The following is a 24,780-nucleotide window of genomic DNA, read 5'->3' as shown; positions in this document are numbered from 1 at the left end:
TCTTGTACTCAGGTCATTTGAGGTTAAATAGCATTTCTTTTTTCCCTCATGCCCAAATTACATGGATTTTTGTGTATCCCATACATAGACATATCCCACGTTTCCTATGGAGATGTGGATGGGCCAGGGTCAATTTCTCAGCTTCATGGCTCATGGTCTCTGTTATGTTATAAATGAAGAACCAGAAATAGAGCCTTTTTGTGTAACCCTTCTCTATTTGTCAAAGCTAAGACTGGTTGGAAAAATTTTCTGCCTTTAGCTCTGTGTTTCCTAGAAGTCTACAGACCTTGCTTTCAAGGTTACATTTATTTTCGGAGGTCTTTTCATCTTGAGTCTGCTGGCCACCCAGCCTAATAGAAAATGACACTGTTTTACCATTCCCAATGTAAATTTTCCCTCTCCTTTATTCCAAATGTTCCTGCCCTGCTCTATTTTATTTCTTTTCAACATTTTTTCCTCAGAGTGTGGCTCAGTCATCCTGGAAGGATGCATGTGCTGGATATTTTTGATATTCTTCAGAGCTTAGATCACTACAGCACTAGTCAATTCTCTTCCATCTACATATACACATAGAAGTGGGGTTGTTTTTGCTTTTTGTTGTTGCTTTGCACTTACTCAGAATGTGATGCCAATGAGCTACTTCTCAAATTTGTTTTACTGTATTTCCATTCAGGTAGAGTCCTTTCAACAATTTTGGGGACTATAGCTCACAATGACTTGTCAGTAACCCCTTCACTCTTGCTGCTTCCCACTTCCTTTTTGCTCCTGCATCTGCCCAGTGTCTGGGTAGGCAGGTACACCTGCCCATATTCTGAATATGCAGGGATTCCATTGCTGGAATTTCTTAAAGATTATTTTTTGAAGAGCCAGTTAACTCCTGGTTCAGGAAGGGTTATTTATCTTTGGGAAGGCTGGCTATAATGTGGATGGGATGTAGAATAACTGCAAACCTCTTTGTAGTTTATAATATTAAAGCAGCAGATTGGTCTCAAAGATGTCAACACTTCTTTGGTCTTTTGAGAAATGACTACCTGCTTATGCACAGGGCTTCTTGGAAAACCCACTTACTTAAATGAATCAAATTTATGTGAGGGACTGCCTCTGCAAGGACAGAACAGTTCCTTGAGTAATTAAAACTTAAAGGTATCCCTGGTAAGAATTAGAAAAATAGCTGATAAACCACATAACAGTACAAAGTTTTTTACAATCTGAAAACAAAATGGACTTATACAATCTGTATTAAAATGAGACTTCTAGTGTCAAAGGAAAGTATTTATAACAGGATTTTACTAAATATTTAATAGTACCAATATATGCAAATACCAACTTCACAAAAAATCTATTATATAAATAAGCATCTACATTAATATTAGTGGTGCTCATAATCTTTGTAATATTTTAACAAAAATTAAGTGTTAATAGTACATAGGAGAGTAAAAGTATCAATTCCTAAACAAGTAAAATACACTTTATTTTAAAAAACAGTTCAACATTTAATGTTGCTGTTATTCTAACTTTGAACAAAGATGGTGTATATAACTGGAATGATGATCTGTGCAAGGTTTTCAGGTAACCACATTTAAGACAACCACTAAACCAAAAGTTAATATTCTTTTACCTGCGTAGAAGATAACCAAGTCATATTTTCTAGTACATTTAAATTATCCCTATAAATAAACTAGACATTCTTTTGTTGTTGTTACTTTCCAGAAAAAGTTTCCTTTCACAGTTAATACTTAGAAATATACTTTGGAGCCAGATAAAATCTTAGTGTAAACTCCAGCTCTTCTACCTACTAGCTTTAAGACTTTGGGCAAGTTTCTTAACCTTCCTAAACTAATTTCCTCATCATACAATGGAGAAAATAAATGTTTCAAAGATTGAGATAATATATGTGTTATAGGCTGAATTGTGTGCCCCCCCCCATTCATATGTTGAAGTACTAATCCCCCATACCTCAGAACGTGACTTCACTGGAGACAGGCTCTTTAAAGAGGTAATTAAGTTAAAATAAGGTCATTAGGGAAGGCCCTCATCCATTAGGACTTAGTGTCCTTACAAGAAGAGGAAATTAGGACACAGACAGAGAGGGAAGACATTGTGAGACAAAGGGAGAAGATATCCATCTACAAGTGAAGGAAAGAGGCCTCAGAAGAAACCGACTCTGCCAACACCTTGATCTCAGATTCTAGCCCCCAGAATTGTGAGAAAATAAATTTCTGTTGTTTAAGCCCCCTAATACGTGGTATTTTGTTATGGCAACCCTAAAACATTAATACAATATGTGAAGAATTTAGAATAGTGCCTGGGACATGGTAGGTAATCAATAACTTAATTACTACTGTTATTTCCCCAGAGCTTTTCTAATATTCAACTCCACACATAATTCCATTCTTAAGATGTTCATTTAATGGCTAAGTGGCAAAAGAGCAAGACTTTGTTGGGATACACAGAATGCTATTGACTCTCAGCATGTTCTTGCTGGGTTGGAGTACTCTTTTTCCAGGCCATTTCTCAGGGATGTGTTTCTAGCGAGTAACCCTGAATGATGATGTAACATCTCACTCCAGACCAAGAAAAGGCTTACTTCTGCTTACTGTAAAAGTTGTGATTTGCCCAAGTTATGCACTCCTCTCCTGTAACACAATCTCTTGTGCATGTATTCATCATGGCCCTTTATGTCACCTCTGTGGGACTTGCAAGGACAGAGGACCAAAATAAACCAACACAAAGCTCTGGCTATTGTAAAGTCATTTGTTTCTGGCTGTATCCCATTACATTTTAACTGATAGCTTATAAACGGGGCAAAATCTCAGACCCTACACAGTTCTTTACTGCTTTGGCTGAGAGAGCCATGGTTTCTGAAAAAGATGAGGGCCCCACTGCTCTGGGTTAAGAGATATAAGACTCCCTGGGATCCAACAGTAAATGTTAAGTAGTGGGAAAGGGAGGTGGGGAGGAGTCTCCCACTGTCCTGCCTGTTAATTTATGTTTGGAGGCTAAGCAGTGAGAAGTAGGATTAAAACAAGCCACCCAAATGGTGTGTTGGTTGTTGCTCACTCACCTCAGGTTGGGAAGAGCAATGATATTAATATGATAACAAGGCAGCACGCCCCAGGGCTCTAGCCAAGAAGTGTGGCTATTGCTGCTAAGTCAAGGGGTCCTCAAAGCTAAAACAAATGCCACCAGCAAGGAGGAAATAAAAATTGCAAGTTTGTTGAGTACAAGTTGGGCAGCTGATCAAAAACAAAAGTAAATGCAATACTGGAGCCATTCTCTCCCTCTACACTTTTTGGTAATTCCTTCACCCTCTACCCTGACCTCAGCTGCTTTAAGGAGAAAGCCAAGTATGATGGGAATACATGGGGGAAGAAAGTAACTCAAACTTTTACAGCTGTTAGATACAGGTGCTCGTCACCATTCTACCCAGTCCCACAGGGGAAGTTGGTATTGGGCACAGGGTGGTCAAAGGTACCAAAGGCTGCAGGACACTGAGGAGGTGCACGGTTAGTTATATGGAGGGCAAAAAGAAAGATCCCCAGAGTGTGGGGGCTCCCTACATACTGGGAAGTGCACAGGAAAGAAGTTGGTACCAACACTGAAGCAAGGGGCCAAAAAAAGAAAAAAAGAGGCTCCTTGGATGCAGCCTTTACCCCTTGCTCCTTCTGGAGCTCCCAACCAAGGAGCTAACATAATCTCTTCACCACAGTTAAAGCTCCTAATGTGCCAACGTTAAACTTGCCATATTCCCATACGGGGGATAAAGTGACTAAAGTCAACTGATAGGATTAGAATGAATTGTTATGAAAATACGTAACTGGTACTGAGGTGTTATATGCTTATTTTGCAAATGCTCATAAAGTGCCAGAGGAGATCCTCCCATCCAGGGTATTGCTGCTCTATATAGAGAAATGAGACAAACTTCCTGCCATCTACTACCATGCCCTAACCCATCCTAACCTATTGGCGGGTTGGGATTTAGTGTGAGCGCCTCTATGCTCTGATATCCCAAATGTTCACTATATAGATGATGTTCTGGTGGTCAAGTTAGAAGCTCATCTCAATGGTTTTGACTGTGGCCATTATCAACCTCCACCAGTAGAAGTGGCTGCTAAACCCAAACAAAATTCAGAACTCTGTTTGCCAAGCCGTTTCCCAGCATTGTTTAGACAGAGTCATAGCGCTCAATCCACCCAGGAGTCAAACAAACAAATGTTTTCTCCTTATTAAGACTTATTCAGTATTGGAAGCAGTTCATAATGCCACCGATGGCAGCTGCGAAAATGCACAAACACAGAAACCAGGACAACCTTATTGCAATCTGACTGATCTTATGCTTGAGTAGGCTATTGTTTCTAAGTCAAGGGGTCCTCAAAGCTAAAACAAATGCCACCAGCAAGGAGGAAATAAAAATTGCAAGTTTGGGGGCGCCTGGGTGGCTCAGTCGTTAAGCATCTGCCTTCGGCTCAGGTCATGATCCCAGGGTCCTGGGATCGAGCCCCGCATCGGGCTCTCTGCTCCGCGGGAAGCCTGTTTCTCCCTCTCCCTCTCCCCCTGCTTGTGATCCTGCTCTCACTGTGTCTCTCTCTGTCAAATAAATAAATAAAATCTTTAAAAAAAAAAAATTGCAAGTTTGTTGAGTACAAGTTACTCAACAGGGTGGGAAGAGCAACGTTTGAGTAGCCTTGGATTTTGCCATTATGGCAACTGAGGCTGCAACTACTGGGTGGCACTACCTATGTGACTTAATTAAATCTATATAATGGTGATTCAAATCAGGTTTCACAACAAATCCTGAAGTAGAGAGACCGTGCCCTGTTGGGGTTATGTGCTTATATGTGGGAAAAATGGGCCATAGTAGGTCTCTCCATTAGGGAGGGGGGATTTGTTTTTGGCCATCTATTGCCCCTGTCATTTTGTCATTGACACCAAAGATCAGCAACTCAGTCAAAGCTCCCTTGTGAGGGTCGTAATATATGATACATTGGTCTTACAATACATTCAGGCTAATAAAAAGACCCCCGTTGGAATTTAAAATTGACTAAATTCAAGACCCTACGGGACATGACTGAGGTCAATACTGCAGACTGGTTTCGTCCTGCTGCTCAGAGTCTGTTGATAGTAGCCTTAATTAACTGCTATATGAAACCAACTGAATAGATCTGGTATTGACGAAACAACCTGTTTATCAGATTAATCAGACTAGTAAACTGAGTGGCATTCTTCCATGAAAATTCAAGTTTGGCCAAGAACATGTCAGGTTAAGAAGTGAGTAAATGGAAGAGGCTATCCATTATGGGCTCTGAATGACACTGCATACTTTCTGGGTGTGCCCTGAATGCAAGGACCTGACCTATCTTTACCCAGTCCATGTCTTAGGCTTGTGTTTACACTAAGCAACCTTGAGGCATGAGGTAGCAACTACCCCTTGGACAAAAAACAGGATTGTTTCTGGTCACTATAAAAGCAGTCCATGTCCCAAGCTCAGCGTTCCTTTTCTGTAACACAACCCACTGCATGTGCAGGCTTCCATCAATGGCCTTTTATGTTGCTCTTATGGGGCTCAGAGAAATGGGAACTGATACAAACTAACAGGAAGCTCTGGCTACCACTTTTGTTGTGAATAATAAAAGTGCTTTGTCTCTGTCCAAGCGTCTCATGTATCCTGTAGCATACCATGAAATAGTAACAGGCTAACCTGTTAGCTTGTAAATCGGGTGAAATCTCAGACCCTGCAATTACTGACAGACATCAATAATTTTCTTCTTGGTAATGGCTGGCATTTTAGGCACTATGACTTAGCTACTAGGAAATTTATTATTAGCATGATATATAACAAAATATTATTTTCCAAAGACTTAGCCAATAACACTACAAAAATAAAAAGCCCTCTGTTTCCTGTGAATTTAACCGTGTGTGTCCAAGTCCAGTAATAATTTCACTGTCTGTCTGAAGTACTAAGAGTACTAAATCCAAAGCTCGGCGCCATGCCTCAATCTTTGGTATAACAACGTCATAAATGCTTGGAATCTGTTCCAGTTTATTTGAAATGCCTGAATTAAAAATTCCACTATTTAGTTTACTATATTTATTCAAGATGTAAGACGAAGGAGAGCCAGAGTCTGTGGCATTTTGTAGATGCTGTTGAATTAATGTGCTGGCTTCAAATTCTGATGAGCAATTGGCCATGTTATATACGAGAGTTGAAAGGTATTTGTGCCATCCGTTTGCCAGGCATTTAAGCACAGTGGATCTGTATAGTGCCAGAGATGAGGCCAGCCAAGAGGAAGTATTATGAAGCCATCCTGAACAGACGTGGTTTCGTTTACTCAGTGATTGCTCTGCAAGAATTTGAAGATGGCTAAGACACAAAAATTCAACTGCCCCACCTCCAAGGAAGACCTTTTGCTCTTTTAGAGCATAATACAGACGACAGGCACAAGCCCAGAACCTGTCTTCTTTGGACTTCATCTGTGCAGTGACTGGGCTAGTGAGCACTACTGTAACCAAATTAATTCCTTCTATTTTTATCACGACTGTGATTATATTGATTCTATCCATGACATCCGAAGGAATACTTCTCCAGAAGGTCACGTAGACCCCACTGCCCACACAGTTTTCATTCACTTGTGTGACATAGGTCACCTGTACTGCTCCTGAAGCTTCTGCAAAAGCCTGCATCACACTGCTATTCACTGGCCCAAGTACCAACCGCTTATTGGGTATGCACTTTTCAATTAAGTGTTCAGACACATTTCCTTGTACCAGGACAAGGTTCACATTGAACTTAATTAGTACCTGTAATACATAATTTGTCCACAGTTCTTCTGAGCTGTCTTGTTGAACCTTCATGCTTTCCAGTACTGTGTTAATATTTGTAGCCTTGTTAAATCCCAGGTGGCGATAATTCTCTGTGAGGTCACCCTCAATGAGAATAATCCGGAGAGGCTGATTCTGTAATTCCTTAATCAGAGCAGAATTAGATATTGATACTACAGTGATAAATCCTGGGCAGACACAAGAGAAAGTTTCAGGTACACCTGGTAAACAGCAAGTGAAGAGTCTTGAAATGTCAAACCTAAATGGCATTGTACAGTTGCCTTGCTGCATACTTGCATTCTGATACTGCAGCCGTACTGCTTCATCTACTAATTTCATGCTGTTGTGATCTCCGTGACTTAAACCCATCTCCAACTCTACCAAATCATTACATCTGTAAGTACGGGGAGAAGCTGCACCATGTTGTTCTAGAAATCCATCTGGTTTGTTTATCCACTGATTATTATCTGTCCTATTAAAATGCCTACTGTGGATTAGTATTGACTTTCTATGATGGTTGCCTGTGAGCAGACTGTTTTTCAGAGTTTGAGAATTTTGTAACATGTTTTTATCTGCTTCAACTTCAGCCTGAGGTCTAAAGAGTTTAGGTGATTTAACAGGTATCCCAGAAAGATTGCAAATGGTCAGTGATGGAGAGGCAACATCTTTGAGATCATGCTCTTTCTGTAAACCAGTATCTGAAGGGATTTGTAGAAAAGGGCACAAACTGCCACTAAATGTTTCAAGTCCAGAAAATGTCTTTGTGCTGTCTATATAGTCAAATACATTGTGGATAGGTACTTGAAGGGAAACTACCTCTTCAATGCAAGAGTTCAGTCCTTCTGACATTGCAGACACTATTAATGAAATGGGGACACCTAAATGGAGACATTCTTCAGCAGCACTGCTCCATGCACCAACAAGGAACAGAAGAGTACTAGTTCCAGTTTTATATGTGTTATTTTGTGCTTGAACTGCTTCATTGAGAAGTTGTCCCACTGCGCTGGTTAAATCCAAACTTTCGAGAAGCCTTACTGTTGAACTGATTAACACACCTTCATGACACTCTGCATCTATAATAAATTTCGATGATTTTAATGGGCCTAGGAAAGTTCTTCCTGTTCCTGCAAATGATGAAAGTTGTTGAAGTCCCATGTGCCTTCTTTTATTTATGACCCTGCAAGCCATCACCATGAATCATCTGCAAATAAAATAAAAACGTGGAAATCTATTCAGTGTAATTCATGGTTATAGTTGCTTATAAAAGAAAAATCAGATATAGTCCCTGCCTTTGAGGAGTTTCTGGTATATATAGTTTCCACTAAATATGGTCAGTGCAAAACAAAACAAAACAAAAAAACAAAACAAACAAAACAACAACAACAACAAAAATAAATATGGTCAGTGCAAGGATAACAGTACTACAATGATATTTCGATAAAGGTATGGGCATGTGGAGAAGGAACACTTCATCCAATAGGGGAAGTGGATCACTCAGGCAGTGATTCTGGTAGCGTTTCCAGAAGAAGGCAATGCCTGAAATGAGTCTTGAAGAATAATTTGAAAGAGTCAGCAAGTTGAAGGAGGTGGTAGTAAATGCACATATATGTGAAAAAACACAGTGTATTAGGGTAATACAAGTAGTTTAGTTTTACAGAAATAAAAAGAAAGTAGTAGGAAATGGGAGATGAAGCTCTAGAAGAGAAAAAGGGTTGGATCGTGAAAGGCATTATGTGCCATGTCAAACTTGATCCTATGATGGGAACCACGGACGTGTTTTAAGTAAGAAAGATTAAGAAATGGCTTGATGTAGAGTTCAAAAGCATGTGCTCCGAATCTAGAAGTCTGGATTTGAACTTGGCTCTAATGCTTACTAGCTATGTAAGTTATTTAACTACTCGACTTTGTCCACATCTGAAAAATAAGGACTATAACAGAACCTACTTTATAGGATTATTATAAGGAGTAAATGCGTACAGTGCTTAGAACAATGCCTGGCATATAATCCCCTCTGAGTACTGCTGGTGCTACTGGGGCTGCTCGTGCTTTGGGTAGATCACCACTGTGATAGCACCGAGAACCAACTGGGCGGGTGCCGCACTGGAGGCAGAGAAGTCAGCTAAGGATCATCTACAGTTATCTAGGTGGGAGGGGAATGCCGCTGAGAGGATGGGCTTGTTACTGATTAGAATGTAAAGAGGAAAAACGCATTATTTAAAGTGAAGTTCAAGAGCAATGGGCTTTTTCCACGTAGTATTTTGAAATCCACATCTAAACTAATAAGACTTAAAGAGAAAAACTTTAGTCCAATAGAAAGAACTTTTTCACAAAGTACCCCTTAACTGAAAAGCTGTCTATAATAAAATGACCTACCTTGTGAGGTATGAGCTCTCAGTTAAAGGACTAGAACTAAAATTGTAGACAATATAAACTTCTCTTCCAACTCGAAGACTTTATAATTCTTTGAATATTTTTTATCACAATCTTTTAAATTCAAAATATCAAAAAGCAAGCAATTTAGAGTTTTGCTTTTCATCTGATAAATTTGTTTCTATAATACCTGGATTCATCCTTGAAGCTGAGGAGCACCACTATCTGAGATACTTAAGATCAGGAGAAAGCCATAACACAACTATTCCTCAAGAGTGGCTTCCTATAAGTTTTCAAGGACTAAGTAGAAAAGCTAATACAGCCTAGGAAAAGGTATAATGAATTGTTTGAAGTCAGTTTCAAATGCTCTTTTGTGAACATTTCAATTCTATAAAATAAAGATAAAACTCTTGATACACCCAGGAATATCCCTAGACTGCATCAAAATATACTCTAGGACTCCAATATTCTAACCCTGAGACCCATCATATCTTACAATTATCTGATCCTACCATGTTTCGCTTCACCCCCCACCCCATATTATCAATTCTCTACTTACCCAGTTTAAATTCCTATCTGTCAGTTATTATATTCACTCCCTTGCACATATATCCTCAAAATCCTTATCCCTCTTCAGGTTCATCCTACTCACCTTGCAAAGACACTAATCTTGATGAAATCCAACTCTCTACTCCATGCTTACCTTGCTGCAGCTGAAAATAAAAAGAAAGACAAACACAACCACGCTGGTAGCATTTCAAACCTCAAGTGGCCCTTATTGTTGTTTGGCAATCTACTTTCCTAGTTCATTTATCTTTTTTTTTTTTCCTTTTTATAAAAGGCTATTGCTTTTTGGGTTCTATTTTTTAAAGTTTTGCCTACCCCTAAGTACAAAAGATATTCTTCTTCTAAAAACGTTATGGTTTTAGTCTTCCATGGCTATGGATCTACCTATTCTGGATATTTCATATAAATAGAATCACACAATATGTGACCTTTTGTGTCTGGCTTCTTTCACTTAGCATAATGTTTTTGAGGTTCATCCACACAGTATTAGGTATCAGTACTTCATTCCTTTTTATGGCTGAGTACTATTCCATTGTATGTATGTATCACCTTGTTTATCCGTTGATGGACACTTCAGTTGTTTCTACCTTTTGTCTATTGTGAATTGTGCTACTATGAACATTTGTGTACAAATGTCTGAGTATCTGTTTTCAATTCTTTTGGGTATACACCTAGGAGTGGTCACATGGTCATTTTATGTTTAACTTTCTGAGGAACTGCCAAACTGTCTTCCATTGAGCTAAATCATTTTACTTTCCCACTGGCAATATATGAGGGTTTCAATTTCTCTACATCCTTGTTGTATTGATTTCCTAGGGCTGCTATACCAAATTACCAAAAACTGGGTGCTTAAAACAATACATTTTTATTCTCTCATGGTTCTGGAGTCCAGAAGTCTGAAATCAAGGTATCTGCAGGGCCATGATTCTTCTGAAGGCTCTAGGGAAGGCTCTTCCAGCTTCTAGTTGGCTCCTGGAGGTCCATGGCTTTTGGTAACAAAACTCAGTATCTGCTTTTCCTCCATATAACTTTCTTAAAAGAACACCATTCATTGTATTTAGGGTCAGCCCTAATCTGGCATGAACTTAACTAGCTACTTCTATAAAGACCCTATTTCCAAATGAAATCACATTCTGAGATTCTGGGTGGACATGAATTTTGGAGGGAACACTATTCAACCCAGTATGCACACCAATACATATCTTCTGTTTTTAATGTTTTTTGTTTTTTTAATAATAGACATCCTAGTGGATGTGAAGTGATATTTCATTTCAGTTTTGATTTGTCTTTCTCTAATGACTAGTGATGTTAAGCATCTTTTCATGTACTGGTTGGCTATCTGTATATTTTTTTTGGAGAAATATCTATTCAAAAAAATTGAGTTGTCTTTTTGTTGTTGAATTGTAAGAATTCTTTACATATTCTGGAAACAAGAACCTTATCAAAATACAATTTACAAATATTTTCTCTTTCTGTAGGTTGTATTTTCCACTCTTTTGATAATCATTTTGATGCATAAAAGTTTCCCATTTTAATGAAGTTGAATTTGTCTATTTTTTCTTTTGTTGTTCATGCTCTTGGTATCATGTCTAAGAATCTATTGCCAAATCCAAAGTCATAAAGATCTGACCCAGTGTTTTCTTCAAAGAGTTTTATAGTTTTATATCTTAAAGTTCATTGATACATTTGATTTTTGTATATGGGATGAAGTAGGGGTCCAACTTCATTCTTTTGCATTTGGATGTCAAATTGTCCCAGCATCATTTGTTGAAAGACAATTCTTTTCCCAATTGACTGGTTTTGGCATCTTTGTCAAAAATCAATTGGCAATAGATTTTTGGGTTTATTTCTGGACTCTCAATTCCATCTGATTGGTCTGTATGTTCATCCTTAAGCCAGGACCACGTGATCCCATGACCCTGAGATCATCATGACCTGAGCCGAAATCAAGAGTCATATGCTTAACCGACTAAGCCACCCAGGTGCCCAAGGACCACACTTTTTTGATTACTGTAGCTTTGTGATGGGCTTTGAAGTGAGGGAGTGTGAATCGTCCAATTTAGCTCTTTTTGTTTTAGCTTTTACATTTATATTTATAATTCATCTTAAACTGATATTTGTAAATGGTGTGAGGAAATAAAATAAAAAGAAAGACAAACACAACCATGCTGGTAGCATTTTGTTTCCTCCTGGATATCCAGTTGCTCCAAAATAATTTGTTGAAAAGACAAGCTTGAAAGGACTGGCTTTTTGTTTGTTTTTTCATTTCTAACATGTTCTGACAGCTTATTAAGTATGAGGCACTTTACATGGATTATGTAATATAGTTCTCATAATATTATGAGGTAGGTACTACACTTAACCTATTAAAATGAAAAATAGATAAGTAACATACCAAACCTCACAGCTAGTAACTAATAGGTTATGAACTAAAATTCAGATTTGTCTAATGCCAGAGTCCCATGCTATTAACTACCATACAATACTGCCTTCTGGCTGCCCCTCTACCTGACATGATAGTGATTCACCCTTTCTCCTGTAGAATTTTCCACTGCATTTTCCACTTCCAAACCTTCTTGCCTTCTTCCAAGCCTGGTCATACCCTTGGTATGGATATGCCCTTTTTTCCCGAAGCATCGGAGTCTCTGTTTATGGTTTCCTCTTTATACTATGTTTAAATCACAACATATTACTGTATGAATGGAAAAGTCCTACAGAATTTAAAGCAAAAGGAAAAAGTCATAGGCTATTTCAAACTTTCAAAGTCTGTATTTAATTTATGTGAAAACAGTTTTCCCAGAGAAGACATGAAATTATTTAAACAAAATTTACAAGCAAAAAGTTACATAAAACTGATCTCAAAATATTCAATTATTTCACTTATATGTGGAACCTAGAAAACAAAACAAACAGAAAAGGCAGAAACAGACCCATAAATACACAGAACACACTGGTGGTTGCCAGAGGGAAGGGGTGTATGGGATGGGCAAAAAGGGGTAAAAGGGAGTGGGAGGTACAGGCTTCCAATTATGGAAGGAATAAGTCACAGAGATGAAAGGTACAGCATAAAGAATATAGTCAATGGTTTTGTAATAGCATTGTATGGTGATAGATGGTAGCTATACTTGTGATAAGCAGAGCATAACATATTGAGTTGTCGAATCACTATGTTGTACATCTGAAACTAATATAATATTTTGTCAACTATATCCAATAAAATATGAACAAACAAATATTCAAGAGAAACGCTATTTCAGCATTTGAAGACTCTATTCCAAGTATCAGCAGCAATTCAAAAAAAAAGAAGTCTTAGCATTCCTAAGTTCAGAAAAGCTCCTAAATAATTATTTTGGAGATATTAGTTAATTAACATAAAATAAAAACTCAAACAAAAATCCCCAATCTTCTAAAAAGTTGAGTATAAAAAGGCAAAGACAGTAAAGAGGATGGTGAAATAAATAATTTCAAAGATCAAAAAAACATCTCTGATAACTTTTCTTGGCATTAAATTGACACACTCTGATTTTTGTTCTGTGATACATCAGCACCAATGTTTTCCACAAACAGCTGTTTTATTATTGGGTTCCCTAACAACTTTACTTGCCAGCTTAATGTTTCTTTAACTCTCTAAGCATGTAATAGAAGCACAGTCACACTACTTCACTGGGTTTTGACATCAAAAGCATCTTTCTTTTCCTAATATGCCTAGTCTTGTTTAAGGCATTTGGTTTAGAATACCAAGACATGCAATACTTGTCAGGAGTTGAATTTTTAAAAAATATTAATATTTTCTGAGTACAGATTCTTTGCCTCTTTGGTTAGATTTATTCCTAGGTATCTTATGGTTTGGGTGCAATTGTAAATGGGATTGACTCCTTCATTTCTCTTTCTTCTGTCTTGTTGTTGGTGTATATAAATGCAACTGATTTCCATGCATTGATTTTATATCCTGCCACTTTACTGAATTCCTGTATGAGTTCTAGCAGTTTTGGGGTGGAGTCTTTTGGGTTTTCCACATAAAGTATCATATAATCTGCAAAGAGTGAGAGTTTGACTCCTTTGCCGGTTCGGATGCCTTTTATTTCTTTTTGTTCTCTGATTGCTGTGGCTAGGACTTCTAGTACTATGTTGAATAGCAGTGGTGATAGTGGACATCCCTGCCCTGTTCCTGACCTTAGAGGGAAAGCTCTCAGTTTTTACTTAGAAAACTATAAAATACTCATGAAAGAAATTGAGGAAGACACAAAGAAATGGAAAAAATGTTCTATGCTCATGGATTGGAAGAACAAATATTGTGAAGATGTCAATGCTACCTAGAGCAATCTACACATTTAATGCAATCCCTATCAAAATACCATCAACTTTTTTCAAAGAAATGGAACAAATAATCCTAAAATTTGTATGGAACCAGAAAAGAGCCCAAATAGCCAGAGGAATGTTGGCTATAAAGAACTTATCAAAGTTCTATAAAGAACTATAAAGTTCTTTATAAGTTCTATAAAGAACTTATCAACCTCAACACCCAAAGAACAAATATTCCCATCAAGAAATGGGCAGAAGACACGAACAGACATTTCTGCAAAGAAGTCATCCAAATGGCCAAGAGACACATGAAAAAGTGCTCAACATCGCTCGGCATCAGGGAAATCCAAATCAAAACCTCAATGAGATACCACCTCACACCAGTCAGAATGGCTAAAATTAACAAGTCAGGAAACGACAGATGTTGGCGAGGATGCGGAAAAAGGGGAACCCTCCTACACTGTTGGTGGGAATGCAAGCTGGTGCAGCCACGCTGGAAAACAGTATGGAGGTTCCTCAAAAAGTTGAAAATAGAGCTACCATACAACCCAGCAATTGCACTACTGGGTATTTACCCCAAAGATACAAATATAGGGATCCAAAGGGGTACATGCACCCCGATGTTTATAGCAGCAATGTCCACAATAGCCAAACTGTGGAAAGAGCCAAGATGTCCATCAACAGATGACTGGATAAAGAAGGTGTGGTATATACATATACATACATATGCATTCCATATATACAATGGAATATTATGCAGCCATCAAAAGGAATGAAATCTTACCATTTGCAACGACATGGATGGAACTGGAGGGTATTATGCTGAGTGAAATAAGTCAATCAGAGAAAGACATGTATCATATGATCTCACTGATATGAGGAATTCTTAATCTCAGGAAACAAACTGAGGGTTGCTGGAGTGGTGGGGGGTGGGAGGGATGGGGTGGCTGGGTGACAGACATTGGGGAGGGTATGTGCTATGGTGAGCGCTGTGAATTGTGTAAGACTGCTGAATCACAGACCTGTACCTCTGAAACAAATAATACATTATATGTTAAAAAAAAAAAAAAGATAGTAGGAAGGGAAAAATGAAGGGGGGGAAATCGGAGGGGGAGACGTACCATGAGAGACTGTGGACTCTGAGAAACAAACTGAGGGTCTAGAGGGGAGGGGGATGGGGGGATGGGTTAGCCTAGTGATGGGTGTTAAAGAGGGCATGTATTGAATGGAGCACTGGGTGTTATACACAAACAATGAATCATGGAACACTACATCAAAAATAAATAAATTAATTAAAAATATATTAATATTTTCTGACAGGTATGATTAGCTTTTTTCATTATCAAAATCAACAGTTTGTATATCTCCAGTCTATTCCCAATATAGCAGTCTAATCATATTCCATTACTTAAAAACCTTCAACTTGGAACGTAAAGGTCTTTACTCCTTTGTCTGACACAGGAACCCCTTTAAAAATTATCAACTCAGATCCTTTCACTCCTCTGCTCAGTCTTGCAATGCCTTCCCATTTCACTAGGAATGAAAATGAAGGTCTTAATAAAACCCTAATAATCTGCACTCCTCCCTCTTACTCCCCTTTGTTTTCTACTACGCTATCCCTCGAGCACTGTCCAAGTCATTCTCCCTAACTTAGAGTTTCTGTTCTAGTCATTCCCTCTGGGATGTTCATCCCTGAGAAATCTATTGCCTTGCCACCTCTAAATATTTACTCAAATTTACCCTTTTCAGTGAGGCCTCCCTTGAGCACCCTATATAACACCACAAACTCCTCTTTTTCCTCTACACTTGGATTCCCTTTAACTGCTCTACATCCTTTTTTCCATAAAACTTACCACCTTATAAAGTAGTACACAGTTTACATATCTATTTATTATTTATTGACCATCTCCCTCTGTTGGAATGTAATTCCCAGGAGGACAATTCTAGTCACTGAGGTATCACACATACCAAGAATATTGTCTGACACGCTGCTGACAATAAATATTTGATGAACAAATGAATGAATGGTTTTCACCATATTTGCTATCTTAACTTTAAGCACAAAACTGACAAGATTAAACAGATGGCTGTATTACTCCACCAAAATTTAAGTTTCAATCACCTTTAGTGTTGACGTGCTTCCTACTTGGCACTGCCTTAGTTGAGATCCTTTAATTGCTTCCAAGATGGTTCCTCCTTCACATGGTTGTCAGAATTATCTTTGCAAAGCACAAACCTAATCAAAGCAGTCCATTGCCTAAAAACATCTATCTAGCTTAGAAAATAAAATCTTTACTCCTTAGTTTGACAAAGATGTCCCATAATCGGACCTCAATGTAATTTATGACTCCTTTTCCACCTTTCCTTATAAACCCTATGATCTTGCCACACTAGAACATACATTTATTTTCATTTTTACACATGCTATATTCAGATTTGAATATCCTACCCTTTCTTCACCTTGGCAAATGCTATATATCTTTCATGACCCAAGGCAAATACCACATTTTTTAAAATTTTATTTATTTATTTGAGAGAGAGAGAGAGAGTGCGCGCACGCATGAGTGGGGGGAGGAGCAGAGGGAGAGGAGGAGCAGACTTTTGGCTGAGCAGGAATGATGAAGGGCTCCACATTTTTGATACAACCTTCTTCAATGCCCCAGGAAGAAGTAGTGCCTCCTTCCTGTACTCAAGCACTTTCTACACACATCTACTAAAGCACTTAGCACCCTGAATTTAAAACTCTGTATTTATGTCTGTCCTTTCTCCCCCACTAATCTGTGGGTTCCTTACTTTTATTCATCTTTATACTCCACACTCAGCTCCTTTCAAACTCACCCAACAGTTGGCACAGTATAGGACATGTGGAAAGCGTTAAGTAAATTTAGTAGAATTAAGAGTGCCAATGGATTTAATATTTTCCTAGACTAATTATTATTACTACTACTACTGTTTTACAATACAATCGGATTAGTCACAGCTATTTTTCAAAACTAAGTACTTCCTAGACCCAAGACCTAGAAATTGCAATCTGAGCCTATAATAAAAAAATCATTTTTACTAGAAGTTAATTTCCCAAATACAAGAGCCTAAATCATAAAGTGATGTAAAAGCAGGTTAACATATTACTCAGCCTTTTAATTGTCATAAGATCAAAATTGATCTAGGTTAGAATTCAGTTCTATATATTTGGTTACTATTCATTTCTGGGTCTCAGAAATCCCCTTAACATCAGTAGTAAAGATGAAGTAAATGTCCTTGAAACTCATCAAGAGCAACTTTCCCGGTGAGGTTAATGGCCTGAAAAATCAAAATACAATTAACCCTCAAACACCGGGGGCTAGGGACGGGGACCACTGCACAACTGAAAATCCAAATATAACTCTTGACTCCCCCAAAACTTAACTACTAATAGCCTACTGTTGTTTGGAAGCCTTACCGATAACAAAAACAGTCAATTAACACATATTTTATATGTTACATGTATTATACGCTGTATTCTTAAAATAATACCTTTAATAAGAATTTTTTTTCAGTATATCTAGGCTACAGGGTTCAACAGGGAGTTTTTTCAAATTGTGGCAAATCTCCAAAAAAAACCATGTATAAGTAGGTCCACACAGTTCAAATCCTTGTTGTTTAAGGGTCTACTGTATTATAATTAAGTGAATGAACATTTTACTTAATTCACAAAATATCTTGAACTTGCATAATTTTAATTTCCACTGGGACAACTTTATACGGAAAAATCACTTCAAATATTAGAATAACCTTACCCATTTTCCAGAATCCTAATGTGTTGTTTATCTATGATCACAAAGCTTGAGTGTCTGACTGGGATATAATGTGAACCAGACGGGATGATGGTTTTGGAAAATGGGCCATGCTTTACATACTACAGTACGAACAGTGATTTGGGAGACTGCTTCAAGAATGTACTCTGCACATTTTTCTTGCCCTGCCTTCAAGGAGATAAGTGGGATAAAGAGGAAAAAAAACACTAGGCAAAAGTTAATGTTCCTCATGAATCCACTACTGGAGAATCCAGTATGATTTCTGGAAAATAAAGGACTTACTCTGCAGAAGGTACTGCAGGAGGCATAAAGAGTCCTGATGAGTGAGGAATTAGGGTTAGAAGTTTTGAAGGACTATCATCTCTTCATTTCTACCAGGAAGTCAGAGGTCCACCTCATTCTCTCCCACCCCTTTAGCTGGTCCCTGACCAGATTCACGACTGGGCAAACCAACAAGTCTGGCCCTCTGGACAGGAATTTGCTTTGATTTACAGTAGTTACGGGCTTCTAAATCTCGGCAATTACTGAGTCAATTGGATTATCAGACTACCTATGTCTGACTCATGACTGGATTTATGCTGGATATGGCTGGAAAGCCGGCCACATCTTGGGATTCAACCACAAGAATGGCTGAGGGTGAGGAGTGGGGTGGGGAGGAGGGATAGGTGTCTGATCGTGATTACGGTTGGAGCCAAAGTCCTACCCGACAAATACATACAACATTGGTAAAATCTATGCGGTGAGGCCCGGTGCATCCCAACACCCATCCTGCCCCCATGCCCACTTCCTTCCAGCCATTTGGCTACCGCGCCAGAATCCCTCTGAACCAGGTAAGAGGGAAAAGCTGAAGGCCAAGCACCAGGCACTGTGGGGGCTGAGAAATATCTAGCGGCCCTGGAAAGGTCAGTTCCCTCCCACCTCTGTTAATCCCCGCCGGATGGTAAACCAAAACTGGGCCAAATTACCCGGCCCGCCAGGCCCTGGATTCTCATCCTTTCCCGGGGCACGAAAAGGTCAAAAAGGCAAATAAAGGCTCTCCGCGTCTGCACTAAAGACTTAGCAGTCTGTGGAAGCATCTCGTTACTAACCTCATTCTTTTCTTTTCACGCGAGGCTTCAGATCCCAGCTTCCCACCTCAGACGACGTTCTGGCTAGCGCTGGGACACCAAAGCCCCGGGACGAAGACGCCCCCTTCTCCGCCCGCATTTTGCGCATGTGCGAAGCGGAGCGGCGAGTCGGCCGGGTGGGGCTGGTCGCTAAGATACCAGAGGGAAAGTTCTGCCTAACGGTCGGCTCTGAAAGGCAGAGCGTTATTCTATTGGTAGAAAGTAGAGAGGGGGCGGGATGCAAGCGCCTTCTTTTCTGACCATTGGGTAGAATAACTGTCAATCAGTAGGCAAGCCTGGGTGGGCGGGGCTGCCTGAGAGGGTGGCTAGAGCGGCCTTAGCTGAACTGTGTAGACTGCAGTTGGGCTGCGCGGCTGGCGGCTGAGGCCGGGAGGTCCCGGCTGAGGGCACCGGTTGGGGACATGGTGAGTGCCAAGCCGTAACCCCTTGCTGGGCCGGGCCTAGGGCTGAAGTTTCAAGCCGGAGCAAGGAAGGAATTTTGTTTGGTTTATGAAATGTATTATTCGATACCCCCTGATCCTCGAGCGTCATTTAGTAACCCCTCCTCTCGTGGCCAACTAGAAGCACGTTGCCGTGGCTCTAGGGCCGCAAGAGCGGGCCTGCAGTTCGTTCGTTCCGCGTCGTCCCCGCCAACCGCGATAGGTTCCGTGATGCAAACGGAGACCACTGGTTAGCCAGAAAGGAATTGAATACAGAGAATAAGAGGCTTAGAAACTGTTGGAGGGTCCAGCCCTCTAGCAAAGAGGCCCTGAACTCCGAAAAAGTGGCCAGGGTAGCTCCTCACTCCGCCACGGTTGGGAAGGTGAAGGTTCTGAAGGCTGGAACTGCACACCTGTGTATCTGCAGTCCAGGGACCAGGAAGCCGCCGCCGCCGCCACGTGAGACCGGAGGCGAGGCGCACAGGACCGTGATGCCCAGTTGCCATCCCTGCTGCCACTGCTTCTTAACCCGAAGCTGGAGACAAGATAGTGAAATGAGGCTGCAGAAAAACCCCAGGAGTAACACTGTGACCTTGCTTGCGGGAAAATGGCACACAGCAGGAAGATGACCTCCACCTTACCTGGATGCTGATAATTGGCCCAACTTTTACTCTTACTCCGATCCCTGGAGTAGTTTTTCACCTGGAAAATGGAGTTTTCATCTCTCAGCTTCTGCAATATAGAAAAGTACGCTAAAATAGGTGGGAAAGGGTATTATGTTTCAAGCAAACCTATCCCACAAAATAAACAAATTTTGTTACGAGACATATAGGCCTAGATGAAAGGTGTGCCTTAGACACTACTTTTTAGATATCCCAAGTAAGGCTCGTACTCGTACTCGGACATAACATCTACTGTTGGAGCATGCATGCCTTTGCCTCTTCTCTCTCTCAAAAAGCACTGGTTTGGGCGCCTGGGTGGCTCAGTTGGTTAAGCGTCTGCCTTCGGCTCAGGTCATGATCCAGGGGTCGCAGGATCGAGTCCCACATCAGGCTTCCAGCTCAGCGGGGAGTCTGCTTCTCCCTCTGACCCTACCCCCTGTCGTGCTCTCTCTCTCTCTCTCTCTCTCTCTTTCTCTTGAATAAATAAATAAAATCTTAAGAAAAAAAAAGCACTAGTTTGCAGGAAAAACTTAAGTGGTAGAAAGAACCAGGCTTTCCACCAAGATATTAATAACTAAAAGCATAAATGTTAGCAAAGGGAAAAGGGAAATTGCTGATGGTCATTATATAGTAGGGAATAGGGTTCTCGAATATGCTTATTTATTATATTTATCATCGATTATTCTGGTTCTGGTAAGTTTTCCAGTTACATAGTTTTTCATGCACATGTGTATTTATTACAGGCATCCAACTACTGCACAGGTTCAGACCAAGGGAAGAAAAGAGCAGCAAAACTTGAACTGAATGAAACCCAAAAGCAAGAAATTAAAGAGGCCTTTGATTTATTTGACGTTGATGGGTCTGGAACCATAGATGTGAAAGAACTGAAGGTTTTGAAATTACTTCTGATTCTAAGACATTTTAAAAACCATCATTTATTTGTGACAATCTTTCAGTCTTTAACAGCAGCCGTCTAAAAGCTTGATATAAAATCTCATCAGTGTGGACACCTACACCTTCAGTATATATACCTGCCTCGTACTAACAAAATAGTATCTTGTTAGGCATTTTATTCTTATTTTATGAATGAGTACAACAAAACCCAGCAGGTGACAGTAACATATCCTGTGGCATAGTGGGACTGGAACCTAGTCCTCCTGACCTAACTTTCCCTAGGTTTATGCCTTGTCCATAGTGAAAAAGAGAAAATCTAGTCACTAATAGGTCATTTACAACCTAGGAATGAGAATGTGACATATTATAATTTATTTGCTTCCTATTTCAGATTGCAATGCAAGCCTTAGGATTTGAACCAAAGAAAGAAGAAATTAAAAGAATGATAGCTGAAATCGACAAAGAAGGAATTGGCACCATTACTTTTGAAGATTTTTTTGCCATAATGAGTGTAAAAATGGTAGTGATTTTGTTTTTCAAAGAAATACAAGCAATAGCCTTCTACTTTTTTTTTTTTTTTTTTTTTTTGGCTGGAACAATCAGAGGTTTCATAGAGGAAGAATTGGAACTAGGTCTTTATTTTTTTATTTTTTATTTTTTTAAAGATTTTATTTATTTATTTGACAGAGAGAGACACAGCGAGAGAGGGAACACAAGCAGGGGGAGTGGGAGAGGGAGAAGCAGGCTTCCCGCAGAGCAGGGAGCCTGATGCTGGGCTTGATCCCAGGACCCTGGGATCATGACCTGAGCCAAAGGCAGATGCTTAACAACTGAGCCACCCAGGAGCCCCGGAACTAGGTCTTTAAAGATGGGTAGGATTTAGGTAGATAGGAATAGCAAGATTAAAGATGTTTTCAGGATAGTAATGAAGACTGTCCAGTGTGGAGAAGGTTGTTAGGAAATAATAAGGATATATAGCTGGATAGAGAGAAATGGGGTCAGAATTTTGAAGCCTTGAATTTAGCAAACATCTCCTGAGTGCCCATTTTTGCCAAGCACTATTCTAGAGAGCATTGGATGAGACAACCTCCCGATGTTCTCAGAACTTAGAGCTTACATTTTTGATAATGGATATCAGTTGCTGGTGCTAATAAGAGATATATTCTCTTTACCATCCTTGCCTCTTCCACTTTAACAAATCTTGAATTTAAGATACCTTGAGAGCAAATGTGAGTGCATTTGGAATAATTATTAAAAGTTATAGCAGTGAGGCTTCTAGAGGGGAGGAAGGTGGGGGGATGGGTTAGCCTGGTGATGGGTATTAAAGAGGGCACGTTCTGCATGGAGCACTGGGTGTTATACACAAACAATGAATCATGGAACACTACATCAAAAACTAATGATGTAACATATGGTGATTAACATAACATAATAATAAAAAAAAAGTTATAGCAGTAAAGTCAGAACTCAGCTACCTGGTACATTGCTACTCTAGACCTCAAACACCCCATAAGTCCAATTTGATAGAATAAATGAAAGATTAATGACATTTAATTGCTTCTGTTTTTAAAGAGTGAAAAAGATGAAAAAGAAGAAATATTGAAGGCTTTCAAATTATTTGATGATGATGATACTGGAAGCATAACACTAAACAATATCAAGAGGGTTGCTAAAGAACTGGGGGAAAATATAACAGATGATGAACTTCAGGTAATTTTTTATTTTTATAATTATGATTTACATGTATATAAATCTTAATTTTGTTGGTCAAATACATTCAAAATAAAATTTGTGTATTTGAATATTCATTTATATCATTCATTTTTAATGATTTCACATATCATATTTACATTTTGTTCTACAGGAAATGCTTGATGAAGCTGATCGTGATAGGGACGGAGAAATAAATGAGGAAGAATTTTTGAGAATGATGAAAAAGACCACTCTTTATTAATACTTTTTTTATTCCTTCTGGAAAGTTGTTAACAACTTTATATTTGCTATACAGTTCCATCATATCTGAATGTATTTTCAAGTTTTAGTTTATATGCACAAAATGGTCTCTTGATGTCTAATCCATGTGAGAAGTTACATGTTTCTACCAATATGTTGTTAAATCTGCAGCATCAAGAAACAAAGAAAATGTAATGATTTCTGTGAACCATGGATCCCAAACCAGTATTAATTCCAACTGCTACTTTTAGAGCTCCAGGGTCTGAAGACTTAGAATTTTTTTAAGTTTAATGAAACTGACCCCACATCCAAATGAATTTGGCGAACAAGCAATTAGTTTCCCTATTATTTTCTTTTTGTGCAACTCTTTAAAACTGATAAATATTTGCTTTTTAATCAGTTATTCAGATATGTAAAGTATTAAATAAAATTGCCTAGCAACTACATTATTTGCTAGTTTTCCTCTTATAAAGAAATTCAAAGCAGTACTTGTACTACCTAGATTTTCCTGTAAGTTTGACCCTGCAAGTGAGCTTTTAATACCTCTGCATGGGAGGTGCTAGGGATTTTACATATGTTATCTCAATGTTACAATTTGGGGAAGCTGGTAGTATTAGCTCCATTTTACTACATATGAGAAAACTAAAGTTCAGAGGACTTAAAAATTGTTCAGTTGTTCATAGATAATAAGTAAAACATGGATTCTAAATCTTGTATCCTTATGCTTCACTATGCAGCTTCCCTATGGATAAAATATCTCAGGATAATTTAAGTGTATATTTTCTAACTCATTTAATATTACGACTCTTGTAATTTAACTTTGTTTTGTTTTGTTTTGTTTTGTTTTATGAAAGAGCCAAACTGTTGGGAAAGGCAGTCTCAAGATACAGTCTTTTGATCCCCCACTGGGTCACACAAGACTGGGCCTTGGGCCTAGGATACTTCTTTACCAAGAAAGAGTCTCTATAGCTTATGCTGGAATTGTCTGTGAATATCTTTCCATTTCAGACTCCATATGTACTTTTTTCTGCTTAAGCATGTGTATAATATGGTGCCTGTGTGTGTAATATGGCACCTGGCCAACCCCACTTTGGAAAGGGGATGTCCCCTTCAGAGAGGGTGGGCTCCTTCTGCAGCACAACAGGATGGCTGTTTACAGGCCAGTTGCCCTGTATTGGCTTCTGGGAGGGGCCAGCTGGCCATGGGAAACCGACTTTCGCTACTGAAACTGATACTGCTCTGTCTCTTCTCTATATGAATGAAGAATTTTTCCACCCCGTAGTTGACTGCATTGTGTTTTCCTTGGCAATTAAACTGATACCAAGATGCACTGGCAGAAGCTCTCAGGTTTCTGCTCCTGATAATAGGCAACAGATGCCACTTGCTGGATACAAACTCTTCCTAAATCTAAGTAATTGTCTTTGGAGCAAGAAAGGATTATAGAAAATGTAACTTTAATTGCCCCACCTAGTTCATTTTTAGCTCAACTGAAATGAAGACTCAAGGTTTTGTCAACACAAGAGGTTTTTTTCAATTGAAACTACAATGGTATATATGCTTACGCTCATTAAGTGTTCCACAGTGTCTTTATTTTTTTTTTTTTTAAAGATTTTATTTATTTATTTGAGACAGAGAGAATGAGAGACAGAGAGCATGAGAGGGAGGAGGGTCAGAGGGAGAAGCAGACTCCCTGCCGAGCAGGGAGCCCGATGTGGGATTCGATCCCGGGACTCCAGGATCGTGACCTGAGCCGAAGGCAGTCGCTTAACCAACTGAGCCACCCAGGCGCCCCTTAACAATTGTGAGGTTTTTTTTTTAAAGATTTTACTTATTTATTTGGGGGAGAGAGAGAGAGAGAGAATGAGAGCACAGC

General features: G+C 39.2%; 2 protein-coding genes across 4 annotated transcripts; one reads left to right on the top strand and one right to left on the bottom strand.

Moving 5' to 3' along the window:
- Positions 1–318: 318 nt before the first annotated feature.
- Positions 319–19,098, bottom strand: BBS12 (Bardet-Biedl syndrome 12). 2 transcript variants are annotated; one of them, XM_064585023.1, is made up of 3 exons: positions 18,941–19,098; positions 9,842–9,902; positions 319–8,020 (listed from the first exon to the last, which is right to left on the bottom strand). In XM_064585023.1, the coding sequence occupies exon 3, from the start codon at positions 8,011–8,013 to the stop codon at positions 5,872–5,874; it is 2,142 nt and encodes a 713-aa protein (XP_064441093.1). In that variant the 5' UTR covers positions 8,014–8,020; positions 9,842–9,902; positions 18,941–19,098; the 3' UTR covers positions 319–5,871. The 2 variants fall into 2 exon arrangements, with proteins under 2 accessions (XP_064441093.1, XP_064441092.1); XM_064585022.1 differs by lacking the exon at positions 9,842–9,902 and having other exon boundaries at positions 18,941–19,097.
- Positions 19,099–19,264: 166 nt separating this feature from the next.
- LOC123841243 (centrin-4) lies at positions 19,265–24,391 on the top strand. 2 transcript variants are annotated; one of them, XM_045870888.3, is made up of 5 exons: positions 19,265–19,383; positions 20,804–20,950; positions 21,346–21,474; positions 22,527–22,664; positions 22,819–24,391. In XM_045870888.3, the coding sequence occupies exons 1-5, from the start codon at positions 19,381–19,383 to the stop codon at positions 22,906–22,908; spliced, it is 507 nt and encodes a 168-aa protein (XP_045726844.1). In that variant the 5' UTR covers positions 19,265–19,380; the 3' UTR covers positions 22,909–24,391. The 2 variants fall into 2 exon arrangements, with proteins under 2 accessions (XP_045726844.1, XP_045726843.1); XM_045870887.3 differs by lacking the exon at positions 19,265–19,383 and adding an exon at positions 19,395–20,145.
- The last annotated feature ends 389 nt before the right edge of the window (positions 24,392–24,780 follow it).

Source organism: Mirounga angustirostris, unplaced genomic scaffold (assembly GCF_029215605.1).
Source record: "Mirounga angustirostris isolate CCGP_5_RB_7025 unplaced genomic scaffold, mMirAng1.0.hap1 SCAF_2, whole genome shotgun sequence".
NCBI lineage: Eukaryota > Metazoa > Chordata > Mammalia > Carnivora > Phocidae > Mirounga > Mirounga angustirostris.
Note: the sequence above shows the minus strand (reverse complement) of the source record. Positions and strands in the feature narration are given on the sequence as shown.

Coding starts and splice junctions, on each gene's coding strand:
- LOC123841243 (XM_045870887.3), top strand. CDS start 20,044: ATGCTGATAATTGGCCCAACTTTTACTCTTACTCCGATCCCTGGAGTA. Junction 20,951..21,345: donor TAGATGTGAAAGAACTGAAG/GTTTTGAAATTA, acceptor TTCCTATTTCAG/ATTGCAATGCAAGCCTTAGG. Junction 22,665..22,818: donor TAACAGATGATGAACTTCAG/GTAATTTTTTAT, acceptor TTTGTTCTACAG/GAAATGCTTGATGAAGCTGA.
- BBS12 (XM_064585023.1), bottom strand. CDS start 8,013: ATGGTGATGGCTTGCAGGGTCATAAATAAAAGAAGGCACATGGGACTT.